The 19,372-nt window shown below is 57.5% G+C and overlaps 1 protein-coding gene across 1 annotated transcript; it reads right to left on the bottom strand.

Moving 5' to 3' along the window:
• Window positions 1-498: 498 nt before the first annotated feature.
• On the bottom strand, window positions 499-5,852 carry MYL3 (myosin light chain 3). The gene is made up of 7 exons (XM_010997187.3): window positions 5,652-5,852; window positions 3,347-3,374; window positions 3,062-3,211; window positions 2,118-2,291; window positions 1,089-1,166; window positions 933-975; window positions 499-731 (listed from the first exon to the last, which is right to left on the bottom strand). Exons 1-6 carry the CDS (start codon window positions 5,790-5,792, stop codon window positions 947-949), a joined length of 600 nt encoding a protein of 199 aa, XP_010995489.1. The 5' UTR covers window positions 5,793-5,852; the 3' UTR covers window positions 499-731; window positions 933-946.
• Between the last annotated feature and the right edge of the window lie 13,520 nt (window positions 5,853-19,372).

The following is a 19,372-nucleotide window of genomic DNA, read 5'->3' as shown; positions in this document are numbered from 1 at the left end:
CTGCCACTCACTCCCAGTATGACTCAGGCGAGGCCATTCTCTGCTCTGGGCCTCAGTTTCCCCACCTGTGACATGGGTGGCTCTGGACCAATGCCCTGCAGTTCCCTGATTGCTGGACATGGAGTGAGACAGCTTGGACAGCTCTCAGGCTCCCAGGGGCATCCCTGTGTCAGAGGCCAGAGCAGGGCTGCCATCTCCAGAATGGGAGGGGAGGGCAAGAAAAAGGGAGGGGCACCAGGCCTCTTCCAGCTCAACTCTGCTTCTACCCCAGCGTCCCGGTGGGCAGGCTCAGAGGGTTGTTGGCACAGCAGAGGGGACAGTTTTGATAGGGTGAGCAAGGAGGCAAGATTTCAAAATGAGTCCCTTATTTTGTCCAGGGCTCATCATATGTGGCTCATAGATTTTGCAGAAGTCAACCAAAGAGCCACGAATAAGTTAGAAGGAAAGAAGGAAGGAGGGCGGAAAGGAAAGGAGAGAAGAAAGGGAGGGAGGAAGGAGGAAAGAAGGAAAGAAGCCATTTATTCATGAGGCCCAAGGGGTGGGGACAGAGATGCAGTCACAGGCAAGCCTGATGGGGGCGGGAGATGACAGCCCCGCAGAGCGGTCTGCAGGGTTGTGCAGAGAGAACTTGAGTCCCGATGCACGCCCCTCCGTGCCACACTGCCAGGCCACTGGTGTCAGCAGCATGAATGGGAGATGAGCTGTCCCCAGCGTGGCCTCCCCTGGGCTCCCTGAGAGCAAAGGTGGTCACAGGTTACAGAGGAGGGGGTCAAGCAAGGCAGCGGATTGTCAGCTGAGAACTGGAGTTGGTGGAGATGGGGAGGTGGCAATAAGGGATTTGGATGACAGAGGCATGAGGGGTTAATGGGGTGAAATCAGCAGAGGTAGCAAAGGTGTCAGCAGGTTTGTGAGGGAGTAGGGTGGGTTCTCACCTGTGGGGAGAGGTTCAGCTGGCCATGATGTGCTTGACAAATGCTGGAAAGAAGGAAAGAGTGAGCAGCAAGGGTACAGCCCTGGGTAGCCCAGGGTGGGAACCTAGGGTCCCAAAGCCTCACTCCCCAGAGGACTCCCTGCCCTGCTGAGTTTACCTTCGTAGTTGATGCAGCCATTGGAGTCCTCTTGCCCAGCCATCAGCTTCTCCACCTCGTCTTCTGTCAGCCTCTCACCTGGCAGGGGTTGAAGGCTGAGTCAGCACTGTCTGGAGGTGTGAAGGGTTGGGGTACCCACTGAGCCCCTCTGGACGGTGGCTGTGCCTCTCCAGTACTCCCACTCCTCATACTTGCACAGCCTTCATTGCCCACAAGGCCTGGGCCTTTCTGAGACCAGGAGAATCAGTGACAGGTCAAAAAGGGCAAGGCCTGGGGTGCAGGCCTGGTGCCCCCTCTGAGCCTGGGCTCTGCCCATCACAGTGCCATCTTGTGTTCAAGTCACCAGTGCATAGAGACAGGACCACAGGATAGAGCTGGGAACCTTGGGGGGTGAACCAAGGGACACTACCACCGGTCCCCACACAAGTCTGGCACTTTCCTGCCTCTGTGCTTGTGTGTGCTGTGCTGGTCCCCCCGCTGGAATGCCCACTGCAGTTCTCTCATATCTCCTACCCCCCACCCCATGCACACAGCCCCAGAGACCAGCACAGGGCCAAACACGCAGTAGGCACCCAATAAACGTTTGCTGCAGGAAAATGTTGCTTTGAGCAGACACAGTAGGTGCTCAGTGAAATTTTACTACAGGAAAAAGTCTAAACTGAGAAGGGAGCACTCCTGCCAGCCAGGCACCTGACCGTGGGGGTTATCGACTCCGCCACTTAGATGCTGTGGCCCTGGGATCTGACCCTGAGGCAATGACCACCAGGGCTGAGTTCATCCCCCAAGACGCCCCACCCCAACCCCAGAGCTGTTCCTCTCCCCCTCCAGTTCTGTGAGCTGCACCAACTGGCTTTCTTTATTCCCCATCTAAATTTCTAAATTCCCCACATTTCTGTTGCCTGCCATACAGGCACCTTGCCTGCATCACTGTCCATTTCACAGGCCAGAGACAGGCCCAGCGGGTGACAGAGTGCTTTCTCCCAGATGCCCCAGGAGGGAGGAGTAGGGTGGAGAGGAGGCAGCTCTCACCCAGCGTGGCCAACACGTGGCGGAGCTCAGCGCCCATGACAGTGCCGTTGCCCTCCTTGTCAAAGACCCGCAGCCCCTCCACAAAGTCCTCGTAGGTGCCCGTGTCTTTGTTCTTGGAGATGTGTTGGAGCATGGGCAGGAACGTGTCAAAGTCCATCATCTTGGAGTTAAGTTCTGGGGAGAGGTGGCCAAGTTTCAGGCTTTAAGAGGTGGACAGGGACAGGCACCCCTTCCCCTATGTCTTGCAATGAGCAGATATTGTGCTCACACAGTTCGCAAAGCACTCTACACCAGTTTGCCATTTACAGAGCACTCCATCATCACAAGGCACTTTACAGTTAACTGAAATGCATTATTTACATAGTCCTTTGTTGTTCACAAGGACAGTAGCACCACAGTGGGCTCTGTCTAGCATCTCTGCTAGCATCTCTGTTCTCCTTTTGGGAAACAGTCCTTGCTAGTGATGTTTTCTTACAGACCCACCCTCCCCACCACCTGTCATTGGGAAGGAGCTGTGGGGCCGATCAGAGACCTTCACATCCGTGGCAAGGACTCGGGTCTCACTCCTTCTTGGGGCAAAACTGGCAATTCTCTCTGGCCAAGGTGGTGAGGGAAGTTGGCCCTACCCCACAGAGGGATGCCCAGGAGGCCAGGAGGGACAGGGAGAGCATAAGGAAGGCTGAGGCCAGGCATCTCCTATGACCAGGAGGCCTGGCAAATCAGCATGGGGCCAGAAGGTGCAGTGAACCATCACTGCTTGTCACTCGTCACCTTGTCAGCATTGCCTGAGAGCAGCCTTTGGGTCCTCATCCAGACAATGGGAGGATGTCAGAAGAGTGCACAGCAGGGAGATTACCATGTGGTCCCACATAGATGGCAGCCCACCCTGGCGGTCACCCCTGGGACTGGCACTAATGGGGACATCTCAGACTGGGTGTACCAACCTTCCTGCTTTGGCCTTCCCAGGACACGGAGCACCTCAGCCTGTGTGGGGTTCTGACCCAGAGCCCGCAGGACGTCCCCACACTGCCCATATGTGATCTTCATCTCACACTTGGGTGTACGGTCGAACAGCATGAAGGCTTCCTTGAACTCTGCCAGGAGAGGGCGTGAGCTGTGGACACTCCCAGAGTCAGCCCACCCTACTCACCCCACACCACTGGCAGGACTCACAGCCTGGGGACCCAGGACCCAACCCTGCAGCCCCTGGGCTCAAGACCCCCACTCACCTTCAATCTGCTCCGGTGTAAACTCGATCTGAAAGGAGATCCCCAGAGATTCTGAGTGCCTGCCTCAGAAGGCAGGGCCAGGCCTTCTCCTGGTCACTCTGTGGCCAGCCCAGGCCTTGGCCCTTTGGCTGCCCCAACCTGTCTGCATTCCAGCATCTCAGCTTCTACCACCCAGGAATCCTGCAGTCCAGCTTGATACCCTCTTGCCTTCTTACTCCTCCCCACCTGTCTGACCTGAGGGCCTTGGGTCTGTGTATGCCTAGACCCTGATACCTGGTGGGCCCCACTGGGGGAAGTGGTGGAGGGAGCCCTGGTGCCTTGAGTAGCCAGCCCAGAGTGGGCCTTACCTGAGACCCCTGGTCCTGGACAAATGTGCCTGAAGCCATGAAATCTGACCAGACTGGCTTTACCACCTCTACCAGGCCTGGGGCTCAGTGGGCAGGACTGTCCACCTGAGTGAGATAGGAGGTCTCATGGGCTGGGGACAGGCCATGGTAGGAGGAGCAAGGGTGAGGGCACAGGCCAGAGAGCTCTGTCAGTATAAGAGCATATCTGCAGGAGGGTGTGTGTGTGTGTGTGTGTGTGTGTGTGTGTGTGTGTGATGTGCCTGTGCGTACACATGTGCGTTCACACTCGTGTGTGTGTGCACCTACTTACATGTGTCTACCTCCCACAGAGCCTTCAAGGCTGGGCACTGTCACTCACATGGCCCTGCCCACATCTGAGTCTTACACGTCCCCATTCAGCTCAGGGCAGCCCTTCAATGGGACACAGCAGGGGGCCAGGGCCATGCTATTGAGCGCTTGCTGCGGCCACAACAGGGCCACCTCAGGTCAGGAGGCCTCCTGGGACCCGGGTTCCCCCTCCTCATTCGATACCAGGTCTATTTTTATCACTGCAGTCATTCGCCCCAAGGTCAAGGTCGGAGGAGGAAAAGGAGCTTGGGGGAGGGGGACTTGACTGGCACCTCTCCCACTGCTGCTCCCTTGGAGACCGCCCCCCACCTCTGCCGGTTTGTCCCTCCTGGTTCTCTGTCTCAGTCCCGTGTTGGGACGAACAAGTTGTCATGCCTGGATCCCTGAGAGCTCTCTCCACCAGGAAGCCTGCCGAGACTAGGTTCCCTGGGCTTCTGGCAAAGCTTCCTGCCCATCACCAGCCAGCCTGAGGGGAAGAAGCAGGGATCACAGGAGGGTCTCACTAGTTCCTCGGCTCAGAGGAGCCTGGGCAACCTCAGATCCCGTGAGACCAGACAACACCACCATGGGCCCGTGCGTTGTCCGACCCTCACCTGGGGGCCTGTGGGACACAAGCCTGGGGTGTGGGGGCAGTCGGGGGTCAGAGCCAACTCCAGGGAGCACTTGCTGTGAAGGCTTTCCCCCAGCCTGTGAGGAGGGCTTGTTGTTCCACTTCACAGCTCAAGCTTTAGAGCAGTGATGGGGATGGAGCAGAGTTGGGATCTGAACCTGTGTCCGGGTCACAGAGGTAGGTGGGATCCCTGGACCCCTGGAAGGGCTCAGGAACAGAGGTGGATCTGTGCAGACGGGCTGCAGGTCTTGCTGGGCATGCGGGAACCGTGAAGGGCTGGGAGGGCTCCACAGGGTCCTTCAGCCAGTAGCTCAGGCAGCAGTGGCCAGTGGCCAGCCAAGAACAGGCAACAGGCAGGACGCAGAGTGCGTGCCACTATGCAGATGCCACAGGTGGGAGTCATGGCTTGTTCTCCAAGTTTAGACTGAGAAAGACTTCCAAGCCAAACCAAGGAAGGGCTCCTGGGGCCACTGGTCACAGCTCTGTGACCAACTTTCTCCATGACCTACCCATCCTGCGGCTCAGTGTCCACACCTCAAAGTTGAGGCCCCATCAGCTCTGGGGCTCAGGGACTTTGGCAGGGATGAGTGTGACCCAGTCTGGGAAGGAGCCTTGCTTTCCCTTACTCCCCAGCCCAAACACCCTGGGGGACTTGGCATGGACTTGAGACCCCGTAGTTGGACAAGAAATATCCCTGCCTGGCTGCACAGGTCAGGCAACAGGCAGCTCCAGGATTCCACAAGGATGTGAGGTCCAGGGAGAAGGACAAGGGAGAGTCAGTTTCCAAATCCACCAAAAAGACATTCCCTTCAGCAGCACTGGGGGAGTCCTGCCTGATGTCTGACCACCATCCCTCTTACTGCAGCCCTCCTGATGCCTGCAGCTTCCAGCTTCAGCTCAGTACTCAATTTCTGAAGCCTGGTCTGCCACTGGGTAGGTTCACTCTGGGATCCACTTACCTGCCATGCCCTTCCTGCCAAAACCCAGCTCCCACACCCACCTTGACCTTGGAGGCATCAAACTCAGGTTCCTTGGGGGGCTCAGGGACAGGTGCGGGTGCAGGTGCAGGAGCGGGAGCTGGAGCTCCCTTGGAGGCTGCCTTGGCCTCATCCTTCTTGGGCTCTGGCTTTTTGGGAGCCATGGAGGCTATAAGCACAGAAGGGACGTGGAGAGAAGGAAGCAGAGAGCAGGGTAGGTGAGTCTCTCGTGCCTGGCCTTTATCCTGTCTGGACACCTCATGACCCCAGCCCCACCCCCGCAGGGCACAATGGGGACAGGGCCATAAAAGGACATTGGCTGGGCTCAGGGGCTATTTCGGGGCTTGGGGAGGGCATTGTTCAGACTCAGGAACGGGTAGGGGAGAGGGAGGGCTCTCCATTCCTCCCAGTCACCTGTTGGGGAGAGGGAGGGGGAGGCGAGGACAGAGGCCACTGCTCAACCCCCACACCCACCCTCAAAAGCTCACGCACACATGCACACAGGGTCCCAGCTGCCCGTCAGCAGGTCAATAAATTGAACAGGTGCAGAAGGCTGGTCCAAGTGTGTGGTGTGGGTTGTGTTGGGGCAGAAGGACTGGGATTCCCTAAGGGCACCTCTTAGTTAAACTTCCCATCTGTGCATCGAATTCCCTTGGTCTGTGCCTGTGTGTCTGTGCGGAGGGGGAGAGGGAGGTCTGCGTGTGTCCCTGTGTGTCATCTCTATATGTCTGGGTGTTTATATCGGGGTGTGGGGGGGTCTCTGTGTATCTGTGGTGGGAGGGTCTGTGTGCGTCTGCGTGTGTTGTCTGGGTGTCTTTTTGTGTGTGGGTCTGTGTATGCTGCATCTGTGTCTATGTGGCGGATGGCCCATGCCTGTCTGTGAGTGCTGTTTCTGTGTGTTTGTGTCTGGGTGTTTATCATGTCTGTGTGAGTGTCTGGTCATGGCTCCTAGGCAGCGGCAGCCCCAGGCATGAGTCCGAGGGTGTCTGGGAACATCCCAAGTGGCAGTAGAAGGGGCTCTGCTCCCTCAAGAACAGTCACCCAGCCCAGTTCAACAGCCTCTCTCTGACAGCTCCCTGTGGCCACTTTCCCCACACACCTCAGGGCCTGCACCCAGCCAGACCCCTTACACACGTACCCTCTGCCGTTGCCCCTCCTCTGCTTGGCACATTCAAGGCCTGGCCCCACTGTCCCCTCTTCCAGGAAGCTTTTCTCACCACCCCATGTTGCCCTCTGCCACCTGTTTGATGGGGCCCCGGGAGGGTCTGCCTCTCTGAAGGACCACAGGGGCTGGGTGAGGTTTGCCCCTGGGTGCTCAGCCCAGGATGCTCTCCCGCTAGTTCCTACCCCCAGTGCCACCCTAGAGTGCCCAGCTCTGGGCAGAGGGCAGTGACAAAGGGTAGCCTTGCTGGGCTACCATTTGGGGAGGTGGGGGGAGGTGGGAAGGCTGAAGGCTGAAGTGGCATAAGGCCCTTTCAGGCAGAGAACTCTGAGCATGGGGACATCTTGCAAACACATTGGGCTCCATTCCGTGCCCAGTGTCTCTGCCAGGGGGTGGGAAGGAGGAGTTCTTTGTTATTTTTAAATGCCTAGAGCCTTTGATAGAGACTTCAGAGGCATTGCCCTCCCCAATCCCAGGCCCCCAGGGATTTCCCGGGTATAGAGAGGGGCTGGGGCTGGAACCTGAGGGGAGGAATCACTGGGGCCCCCAGTACCTTCCTGCTGAGCCAAGGTCCCTCTCATCTTGTCACTCAGCCTCATGGTGAGGGGGACAGCAGTGCAGGAGGGATGGGGACTGGTCCCCTCCTAGCTGGACCACAGGGACATTCCTCCCCTCATCTGGAGGGCAGAACACCCCACATCTGGAAATCTGACAACATCCGGTGCTGGGGAGAGGCAAGTTTTTCACTTTTCTTCCAGATGCCTGGCAAGACTATTGAGAAAGAAAGGGGGTGGGGGAGGGTCCACAAAGGCGAGTCAGAAATACCACAAGAGGAGAAGACAGACAGAGGGGGACACAGAGAGAGGCCTCTGGGTGGCCCCATCGCCCAGGCCTGCTGACCCTTAGGACAACTGACTCTGGACATCCCATGGGGGCTCCAACCACACACAGGCCCAGCCAACCAGACACTACTTAGTCTCCTTTCACTCATCATAGGGGAAACCGAGGCCCAGGGCGGAGGACACACACAGGGGCACCCAGACCCCAAATCTCATTTATTTTTCCACACACAACTGCAGAAAATACTCAACATCAGCTTGATCAGGGGTCGATGAGTGACATGGGTCCTCTGGCTCTGTTCCCAGGTCTGTGAGGGGGCGGGCAGGCTCATGCAGCCAGCCAGAGCCACACAGCACCACCTTCCTCTACCTGGTGAGTGGGTGGGGAAAGGGGTGTCTGGTCCCCTTCCCTCGTGCACAGGACGGAGGTGGGCCTGCAGTACACAGGGCCATCCTCCACTCCCTCCCCAGGGCTCGGATGGAGGCCAGGGCTGGGCCTTTGTCTGAGCTCTGGCTCCAGGGCTCACCCCACGGGGCCATTCACAACCCATAACTAATGCAGGGATCAGCCCCCTTGACTGCCAGCAGGATTGGCTGTCCAGCACAGGAGAAGGCAGGGGGTGGGCAGGTGGGCAGGCAGGTGAATGGCAGGGGGGACTTTGTGGCAGGCAGGTGAACAGAGGAGGGGGCTTTGTGACAGGAAGGGGTGGGCAGTGGGCAGCAATGACAAGCCACACAAAGCTTGGCGCTCACCTCTCTCTCCCAGGTCCCAGCCTAGGGTCCATGACTTTCAGGGATGACAGCCCAGCAGACAAGATCCTGGCCCTACCTGGGGGACCTGGAGAACCTGAGGGTGTGAGTCATTCCCCTTTGACTCCCCCAGCTCTAATGGTCTCAGTTGTGGCCCAGTCTGATTCTGGTGCCACATTCCAGAGCCCTCTCTGGGGGCAGCCACCTAACCTCCCCCAGCTGGGGAAGATGTGGGCTCTGACTTCTGAGGGGCCCGTGGATACGGCAGGAGACCCCTGGACACAATGACGTCTTTCTAGTTCCCTTCCAGTCCTAAGGCTTTTTCTCAGGCTCTTTCCTCCCCCTGGTATCCTTGTCTGGGCCACTGGCCGTGGCTTGCTCCTTGGCACCTCCAGGGCTCAATGAGATGTAACCTCCTCTGAGAAGCCTCCTCAGACTGCCGTGGACCTGCTCCCTCTGCCCTGCATCTCAGCCTGACTCCCATCCCTGTACACCTTAAAATGAGCTTGTTTCCTTGTTGTCTTGTCTCTTATGTGTGTCCCCCCTCCCACAAATGTCAGCTGGCAGAGGAGCAGTTTTTGGTTTTCTATGCCTATATATCCCCAGAGTCTAGAACAGAGCCTAGTACACAGTAGGCACATCATAAATGATGCATGAGCAAATGTCCCGAACATCTCTATTTACCCACCTCTCACAGGGGGACTGGAACACCTTGCAGAAGAATCCTGTCCCTGGAGTAGGGCAAGAGGAGATTTGCTGATTGACTGACAGTTCTGGTGACTGCCAGGGGCGCCCTGGGACAGCAATGCAGCAGTAGCTGCCTCTAAGCCCACCTGCCGCCCACCTCGTCTCAGGCCTGCTGTTCACGCCACCCCCCATCCACTGCTGAGACTCCTCTCAAAAGCCTGAAGTTGTAGGGACGGCCCCATGATATAAGCAGCAACTTGATCATGACAATCAGCCAGCAGGGGGCGTAGAAGGGATAGGAACTGACCTTTGGATCCTGAACCCAAAACCCAGAACCCAGGGAACCAACCTAGACCCCAGACTCCAGACCTGGAACCTGGAATGCCAAACGCAGACCCCAGACTCAGGTCCTAGGATCTGCACTCCAAACTTAGAACCTGGAACCCAGAGCCTAGGCCCAGATCCTACTCTGAGGACACAGACTCCAAAACCCAGGACGCCAAACCCAGACCTTAAACACAGACAGACTCCAGGCCCCAGACCCCAGGCCCAGGACCCAGGACTCTAAATCCAGAGTCCAGGTCCAGGACTCAAGACCCAGGCCCCAGGCCCCAGGCCCCAAGACTCTAAATCCGGACTCCAGGCCCATAAACCCAAACCCAGACCCCAGACCCTGGATCCAGGACAGGGGCTGCTGGTTTCCCAGACCGGCACTGCCTCCTGCTCTGTGTAGACAAGGGCGGGGCAGGGGAGGGGTAAACTCTTGGCAAAAAGCAGGGGCAAGTGCTTGGCAGACCTTCCTCCTAGTGTTCACAGGGGCATGAGGAATGTCCCTCATCCTGTCAGAGCCAATTTGGGGAACTCAGAATATGGTGGCCACGTGGAAGGAGTGGTGGGGAGTGAGGAGAGGGAGGGATGGGTGAGGCCTGGCTGTCCCTTGGGCCCAGGAACCAGAGTCAGGGAAGGAGGGTCGGGTTCCCCATGTGCCCTTGTCCCCCTGGCCGCAGGCTCCGCAGGCCGCCCTGGCCCGCCCAGGACCGCCTAGGACCGCCCCTCCTGGCCCACGGCCTCTGGGCTGGGATGCAGGCCCAAACTTCCCGGAGGAGTCGAGAACACGGCCTGGGCCAGACCCAGAGTCTTAGAAGTAGGTCAAATGTTGCTGTGCAGCAGGTCCTGGGGACCCCATGTGGGCGTGGGCAGGCCAGGGAACACGTGTGTATCCACATAGACATGAACTCACTACTACACACTAGATGCCCATAAATACAGCCCCTACACAGGGCCCTTAGTCCCTGCCCAACTGCAAAGATGAGGGGACCGAGGCCCAAGAGGGGCAGGAGCTGCCCAGCAAATCTGGCTAGAGGTGGCACGAGGCAGCCACGAGGACCCGGAGAAGGAGAGGAATTTCTACACCATCCCACGCCCCTGGAGCCTTGGGTGAAAGATTGACTCCAAGGAGGACTTCCCAGCAGGGTTGCTCTGCCACCAACAGGATGTGGCCTGCTTCCCGGAGGCACAGCCCAAGGCCTTGAAAGATGGGAAGGAGTGGCCAAGGAGGAGGCAGGAGACTCCTTATGCAATTGTGACCCAGGCCAGTCCTGGCTCCTCCTGGCCTCAGTTTCCCCATCTGTACAATGGCCATGGGTGGGGCAAAGTGATCCTGGGTTCAAAGGACAGTCACTGCCCTTGAGCAGTGAGGAGACCGTGCTCGCCACCCCCGCCACACACAGACAACTCTGTCCTCAGCAGGCCAAACACACCCCTCAGGCCCCTCCCTCTGCCCACTGTGCTGACGGGGACCAGATGCTCCAACCTTGTGGTTCTGGGGGTGGGGGTGGCAGGGCCCAGCGGGCTGGCAGGCGAGCCCTGGGTTTGGCCCAGGGACCTATAATCAGCTCCTGCCCCTCTGATCCCGGCCCAGGACTGACGCTTGGGGCTGTGGTGTCCTGGCCGGCTGTGGCCACGGCCGCTATATTTGGGAGCCCAATTGAGGATGAGGGAGGGGTGGGCAGGCAGGAGCCTCCAGGGACCAGTTCCTCATGGGGAACAGGGTGGGGGACACTGTTGGCCAGGCTTGGTCCCTTATGGAAGGAGGACACAGCCTTGACCTCAGGGGCCCAGTCTGAGGGGCATGCTCTGCTCTTGGGGGCCTGGCGTGGGGACCTTTGGCCCTGCCCGAAATGGCTAGTCTAAGGCGGTAGAATGAAAATCTGGGTGCATGAAAAATGGGTTGGAGCTGACAAGATGAATGGGAGTGGGAAAAAGGCTCTCGAGGGGTGAGGTTTGATGTAGAGGGGTCTGAGATGCGAGGGATGGGAGGCAGGAGTGTCAACATGCTGGGCAAAGGAATGGAGAAAACAAAGGCCTGAGGCTGGGGTCCAAGGGAAGGAACTGAGGGGCAGCCCAAGCCCTGGCTTCCCAGCTATGCCTGCCGGTCTTGCTTCTAGAGGGGCCCGGCCCCTCCCCCAGCATGGCCTGCGGCCTCCCCGAGCTGCACTGGACATTCCCCGCCACTGGGCCAAACCCTGTACTCTCCCACCAACAGTTTCCCAAAGAGCAAATATTTATTGTCCTTGGAAGAAAAAAAAAGAGTCCCCTTTTAGGATCAGGGTCTGGGAGCTGCTATTGAGGCTTGCAGGGGCTCAGCAGCGGCCCGAGATGACCAGAAACCCCACCTAGAGGCTAAGGGCGGAGGAAGGAGGGTGAGCTGGGCTCAGAGGAGAGGGGCCTTGGCCGCCCCAGACTGCTGGACGGGGTTCTGCCGAGGCCTCCATCTCCCCAAGACTTCCCCAGAATAGGTCTGAGGGTGTACAGACACCATCCTCACGGCGTGAGGTATGAACGTGTGTGTGAGCAGGTAGATGTGTGCGGTGTGTGTGTGCTCACATACATCACTGTGGGCACAAGGACGGGAACACGTGTGCTCGTGTGTCATCCTGTGTGCTCACGTGTGTTCCACGAGGCTGTGACCACACGTGTATGAGCATGCCTGGGCGCTCCTGGCTCTGTGCGCACGTCCGTCGGGGAGCCTGTTCATCTGTTGGCGTGGGGCGGGGTGGGGGCATGTGGACACAACCTCTGTTGAATGGCCAATTCAGTCAAAAATGCAAGTAAATTTAGCAGGGGAAAAAAAAACCCGTCAGTCAGACGAGGAGTCTGAATTGGGTGGTTGTTTGACTGGATGGACCAACTGTCTCAGGCAAACAGTTCACGCTGGCTGGGAGGAGGAACCAGCTCCCCTGGGCCATCATGGAGAAACTGGAGACGGGGACCCGAACCATGGCAGAGGCTAGACACAGAGACTTGAGACAGAGGCAGAGGTGGGGACAGGTTCAGAAACAAGGGGAGGGAGGGTTGTTGAGGCAGGCCAGAGACAAAGGGACCGCCCAGGGCAGGATGTAGCTTCCCAGAACCTACAAACACCGCCTGCACGCACAGCCCTCTGGATCCCAACCTCAGCTCCCAGCCAGGCAGATTCATTCTTAGCTCTCACTCACCCATAAGCAGCCCGAGGTGGACAAGAAAAGGGCACCAGACCAGGATGCAGGAAGAGAGGGTGGGCATGGGCAACTGTGACAAGGGGAGAGTGAAAGGAAGGAAGGTAATGCAGGAGACAGGGATGGGAGTGGTGGAGGTGAAGGCTGGAGGGTAACAAGGAGGTGGCAGTGGGGATGACAGCAGAAGAGGCAATGGTGGCCGGGAGGGCCTCCGTCCGTGTCCCCTTGTAGACAGCACCTAGCTGTGGTGACCCGACTAGACCCAGGGTTGTCCCCACCCCACCCCACCCAGCACCAGCTGTATCCTGGCCTCCAGTGGCCACACAAACACCCTCTGTGGCTCAGGGTGTGGATCTGCATTAAAAATGGCCTGAGCCCCCAGCCGGGAATAGTTAGGGTCAATTCCCGTACCTGCCTGTGTGAGTATTTATACATCTGCCCGCCCACCTGGCGTATTTATGTCTAAAGCACAACACACACGTGTACACGCGCACACACACTCACTCACTCAGAGGATACTCTAGCCAGACTAACTTGCCCCCTCTATGTGTTTGTGTCTGTGTGGAGACAAAACCCCCAGGTCACCTGATCCTTTTCTACCAACACCGGGGCCAATGGAAATCACACTGAGGTGTGTATGTGCGCCCATGCACACAGACAGACTCACATACACTCATCCAGGAACTCTGCCCACAGGTGCTTGGACAAAGAGCTGGCACACTCCTATGCACACACCTTTAAATGCAAATTCTCACACTCTATAGACGCCTTTGCACACATTTTCATACTCACAGGCACATGCACTTTGTCTGCACATGCCCTTCACACGCATAGGTACGCATATTCACATGCCTTTGTATACACACAGCTCTAATGCATCACATCCTCAAGCTCATGGTATAGAAAGACCTCTGGGTGGGAATTAGAAGTGCTAGGAAGGAGGAGAGAGGCTGACGGCAAGAGAAATCAGAGAACCATAGTAGGCTTGCCTGGCGAGGTCTGCATCGGCAGTGTGAGTGCATGTGGCTGTGTGAGCTTTAACCTGCATGTCCAGGATTTGGGGACCTTTCCACTGCCTCCTCCCCAAACCCCCTACAGAGCCATCCCCACCCCCACCCTCTTTACAGAGAGTAAACAGAGATCGGAGCAGAGCAGCTAGGCCTGGGGAGGTCAGCATCCCCAGGTCTGAGGCTTGCGAGCCTTAGCATCTGTGTTGTTCTTGGAACACACAGGCCAGATAAGGACTGGGGTCAGAGCTCGGCTCTCGTGGGAAAGGACTCTCTGGAAGGCTCCCGACCCATTCCTTTCCCAGATGTTGGACCCAAGACCAGGCAGAAGGAGGTCAAAAGGGATGGCCAGGGGACAGACAAGTCCCCATCAGGCTGGCCTTGAGGTCTGGGGAGAGACCACAGCAGATTCAGACTCACAGATGCCCAGGAATGTGGAGGACCCCTCAAACCAGCCCAGGGACCTCCAAGTGCGGGGCCTGGAGCAGACAGAAAGGGACAATTCCAGGCACCCATCTCTCTGCAAAAATCTGGATTGAGACCGTCTGATCCAGGGAGACTCATGAGGTCCTGGAGCCAGGGTTAATGGTCAGAGAATCTGTGTCTGAGAGGTCTGCAGCCTGGCTAGATGGAGGGGCTGTTTGGGGGAGATGGTTGGAGTGCTAAGGGACATCAAAGCATTGTGTCCCATCCAAAGCAGATCCAGATGCTGGTCCTAGGATAGGTTATCAGGGCCAGCAGAGGACCCAGTTCTGGTCCTGGCCCCATCACTGACTCCTGGAGACTCTTCCCCTCAGGAAACCTCAGTGTTCACATCTGTGCAATGAGGTGGAGTCTTGGGTCATCTCAGCAGACACACAGTCCTCCCAGCACAGTCAGTCTGGGGCATCTTTGGACCTGAGTCTCCTCCTTCCCCCACTTGCACCAACCTTTGCCCCCTGCCCAGGTCTTAGTGCCTTGAGGAAGGCTGGAGCTTCTCTGCTGGAGCTTTGAGCTTAGAGCCAAGTCAACAAGGGAACAATTGACTGGAATTCTGCATGAATACAGGGCTCATCCAAGGCTGTAGATAAGCGAGGAGGGACTGGGGGATTCCTGTGCTCCCTGGAAGCCTAGCCTGACCGCAAGCCCCACCCCCTGAGGAGGGGCCCTGCCTTAAGAAGTCCTGGTCTGAGAGGATAAGCAGTAACCTCTCTGGTGGGTCTAACAGGCCCCTCCTCCAGCCCGCCTCTTTCTGGCATGCTTGCAGTCCCCTGCCTGGCCTAAAATCACTGTAGATGCAGTTTGGGGTCAGGAACCACCAAGAGGAACCATTGATTGTGATGGTCAAGAGCCCTTACCACTCCCACACCCCCTTGCCTAACCTTGGGGGTCTCCCCATTCCCATCGTCCCACTAAGAACACAGGCCACAGGGACAGGTGGCTGGCCTGGGCTGGAGCACTGGGGTGGACCTTGCCTGCAGCCCAAGGCCTCTCAAGCTTCAGTCTCCCATCTAGGAGCTGGGCCCCAGTTCCACCACCTTGACCCTTGGGCTGCTCCCCAATTTGCTAAGAATTTTCCAATCCATCAGGTTTACTCTCATAAGGCTCCCTGGAGGAGACTTTCTAACAATGCATAACAGAGACTTGTCCAGAGGCCAGAGGAGGGTCTTTCTGAGATCCTGAGATTCCCTCTCTCCTCGTGGGGAAATTGAGGCTCAGAAGAGGAAGGCCTTCCCCATTGAAATGATAGATAAGAGGGGGTGAGAGGGGAACAGGGCATTTGAAGTCCAAAGCTCCAGCCAGTAACTCTCCTCTTCTGTAGAGATGCAAGACAAGATGATGCTTTTTTCCTACCATGAAGAACTCAGAAGGACCACGAGATGACCCAGGCCCTGCCCTCAGGGACTCACAGTCTCTCAAGATAGAGGCAAGAATTGAGAATCTGAGGTCTCACTCTGCTGCGGTCTGGGAAGCAGATCCAGGAAGACCTAGGAGAAAGGGGGACATCTGAAGGGCTTATGAGACTCCCCCACAAGCTGACAAGAGGAGGGCAAGTCAGACAGTGAGAAGCAGGGGCAGAGATGTGCCAGGGTTCAGATAATGGAAACTCCAGGGCCATGGGGCAGCAGGGAAGTGGCTCCCCGAGGTGGGATCTCCAAGTCTCTGAGCCCAGCCCAGCACACAGTAAGTGCTCAAGCATGTGGGGAGTAAGCTGTCTGATCCAGGGGGTCACAAGAAGGCATCTGAGCAAAGGAGTGGCTCCATCAGTTCCGACCTTCCAGAACACTTTCCTTTCTCTCTAATCCCTCTCCTCTCTCTGCTAGGTCATCATTTCCTCGCCCCCTCCTCCACCCCCAAATAGCCCTCTGTGGTCATGCTTGAATGGGAATGTCTACGTGGAGCATTGAGTGGGAGGGGCAGGAGTGGCCATGCTTCCATCTGGGACCCAGCTCTGCTCCCTGGACCAGGAATGGCTTCTGGAGCCAGCTGTGAGGGCCTTGCAGGGGGCAGGATAGGCTGGGTTGTCCAGAGGTCAGCACTCTTGCCCTCTGCCTCTGAACCCCACACCAGCTCAGGAAGTCAGGGAAGGAAGAGGGTGCAGTGGGGGTGGAGGAAGCTAAACCACCAGCCTCCCTATGGAGAGCATGACTGAGTCCGTAGTTGTTAGGGCCTCTGCTTTCCACCTGGGAAATAAGGGTTGAGCTTTTCACTCACTCCTGAGGAGGCAGAGGGGCCCCAGAGATGGACCAGTGGCCCAGGGCAAGTAGGAGATGGGTATGTGATTTTGGATGGCATCCTGCCCTCCCTGGGCCCAGTTGGTGACCAGTGCCCTCTAGCTTCAGGGAGGTCTCTGAGCTATACATAGCCATTCTTCTGTTACTCCCCATGTGTCCCCAGCTGGGGCCCTTAAGCCTCTTTCACAGCCTCAGAGAGCCCTAGGTGTCGGGAAGGCCTGGGGACTTGCTCTGGATGAGCTGGGTGACCTCTGGCATGCCACTGCCCCTCTCTGAATATCGCTTTCCCACACATAGTTTTATAAACTTCCCCAAAGTACTTCCCCTTCTGGCCAGTTCAGCCAGCGTCCACGGCGCCTCTGGGCCAGGCTCTGTGCTGTGTGCTGGATAGTCAGACAGACACAGCCCTGGTCCCAGCCCGAGACATTCCCAGTGTCATTGCCAGTTCATTGCTTCACCCAAATAGCATTGCTTGAGGCATTCAGGATAAGAGGAAACTGAGGCCCAGAGAGATGGCCCAGCAGTCCTTAAATGGCCCAGCCTGAACAAGGACCACCCACATAGAGGGTCCCTCCAGGCCAAGCAGGACCCAGTGTCAAGAACTAAGGGTCTCCCACCCCAGGTCTCCCCACAACCGCCCCTAGGCAGGACCCAGTGTCTAAGCTAACTCCCTTCCCACCACCTCCTTCTTCCTGGCCCCCTCATCCCTTCAAACCGCAGGGCCCAGCCGGCCTCTGGAACGCGTGCCCAGGACCTCGGTGATATTTTGAGTTTAAGAAAACTTTGCAGTCGGCAGGAGCTCTTAAAGGTTATAAATAGCAGCAGCAGGAGCCCATGTCGGGAGAGGCGGAAACACGTGTCAAACATGCCTGGGAGGGGGGCTATTCCAAGGCACAGACCCCCCCCCAACTAGGGACCCACCAGGCTTCAGGGGATTTTACAACCACTGGAGCTGGAAGTCACACCACACCCGGAAGGCGTCTGGGAAAGGAGACTTGCTCTTGCCCCCGACGAGGGTCCCAGAGCGGTTGGCCAGGTTGCCCCTGGGCACATGGGGCGCTGCTGAAAGGGATCTGGGGTGGGAGATCTTGCTCCTACCCTCTCCCTCCCTGCCCAGCACAGGAACCCCAGGGCTGAGAGGAGTTTTGGAGTGTGTCCACTCTAACCCCCAAGTCAGCGGTTGGTGGGGCACAAGCCCAGGGTGAAGAAGGGATTATTCCAGGGTCACACAGGAGCTGGGTAGGAATCAGACCCCCCAGCCCATAGTCCTTTTCACCAAATGCTGCTGCTGCATCCCTTCCATGAGCAATGCCTTACCCCACCTGATTAAGCACAGTTGGAGGACTGCAGAAAGTATGAAGGACCTCCTGCTATGTCATCCCTGTCCTCATCTGGAGGTAAGCAGACCCCAGGGGTTCATCTCTCAATGACCCACCTAGTCCCCACATCCCCATTTCTGAAGCTCTGCCTTTTAACAACTGAGGAAGGGAGTGCTGGAGAGGGTAAGAGACACCCTCCACCCAGGGGGCTGCACACCCATGCCACCTTGCCGGGGTGTGGCTTATGGACAATCCAAGGCCAGATATGGGGTCTTCACAAGGAATTCAGCTCTGGTTTGAGCCACTGCAGTCTCAGGTTTGCCTTGAAGGCCATATACTTTGAGGATGTGCTCTCAGGAGCCTGGTCTGAGGGAACACAGCTATGAAGACCCCTTCGATTTTCCCAACTGCTCTGCAACATGCATGGGCAGGAACCATTACTTCAATGCAAAGATTGAAAAACTGGGGCATGTCTGAGGCTCCCACTGCCATCCCCAGTCCTGCCTCACTCATGCCCCACCTGCTGCCTATGGCCCCCAGCAAGTCTGGGGGCGGCAGCCAGGCCTGGCGTCCAGGCTCTCCGAACCTCAGGGAGCCCCGAAGGGTTTATGGGGCTCCCAATGAATAGGCCTGTTGAGCTCAGAGGGGGCCGGGCCCGAGTAAACATGACTGGGTCTGAGCTGCCATTCTCCCCCTGCCTCCTTCCCCAGGACCTAGGACCAAAATACAACTTCCTGTCCCCGGAGCTGAGGGCCAGACTCGCCCCTCAGAGTCCTAAGCTGGGGCCCACTGGAGGAGCACAGCCCGGCCTGCACAGGCAGCCCCCAGGGTTTGAGGGGAGAGAGAACTTCAGGTTTTCAGATTCATAGGTCTGCATCCAGGACCCCAGGGATTTGGCACTTTACGGAGCCCCTTCAAGCCTTGAACTGCCCATCTGTTAACAACAGATCAAGAAACTGAGGCCACAAACAGGAAGGGGATCCACAGGTCAGGGCGGAACAGGCTTTGGATCCCAGCCTCCTGCTTCTCTAGCCAGTGAGTATGGGAGCAGGAGGAAGAGCAGGGGGTATGTGTGGGCTCAGAGGAGGGAGAAACTCTGTGGGTGAGGCTCAGAGCAGTGGGAAGCTTGACAGAGGGCAAAGAAGGCCTCCCTCTTTTGACACAGATGCCCACTGACTTGCAAAGCTGAAATCTGGTCCCCCAACTGACCCTGTTCACAGAACAGCCTATGTGCCATGGGATACCCTTTGAAGCCAGACACTTGGAAGTAGCCCAGCGCCAGGAGCAGGAGCCCTGTAAGTGTTATTTGTCATCATCTTACTCTGTGCCCCTGGCTAGCCCAGTCTACTCTCTAGGCCTCATTTTCCCTACCTAGAGGCCAGGTATTGGCAAGTTCCCTGCCTCTCCTTCCAGCTTGTAAACCAGAAAGTACTTTGGAAACTATAAAGCTAGGTACCCTCCCTGGGAGCCTAGAAAACCTTGGGGAGGGTCACCCCTGGGGATGGGGGCGCTGTAGGAACATGTCCCAACCTCTGGGGGTGATTTAGACCAGCCGCCTCACGTGCTAAGCGCTGGGGGCTATGGCTGGAATGTGTGGAGCAGCAGCTGCCATGTGAATCATTACACCTCGTCAGGCTGAGCCTGGGACTTCCAGACTCAAACCAGCTCTGACCAGGCTCAGGCAGAAGGGCAGCCTCCAACCAGGATCCCTGTGGTGAGGTTCCAGGATCTTGTATGGTCTCTTCCTCCCCGTCTGTCCACATCTTCGC

The sequence above is a fragment of the Camelus dromedarius genome, chromosome 17, assembly GCF_036321535.1.
Source record: "Camelus dromedarius isolate mCamDro1 chromosome 17, mCamDro1.pat, whole genome shotgun sequence".
NCBI classification, from domain to species: domain Eukaryota; kingdom Metazoa; phylum Chordata; class Mammalia; order Artiodactyla; family Camelidae; genus Camelus; species Camelus dromedarius.
This window is presented reverse-complemented; position numbering and strand designations above follow the sequence as displayed.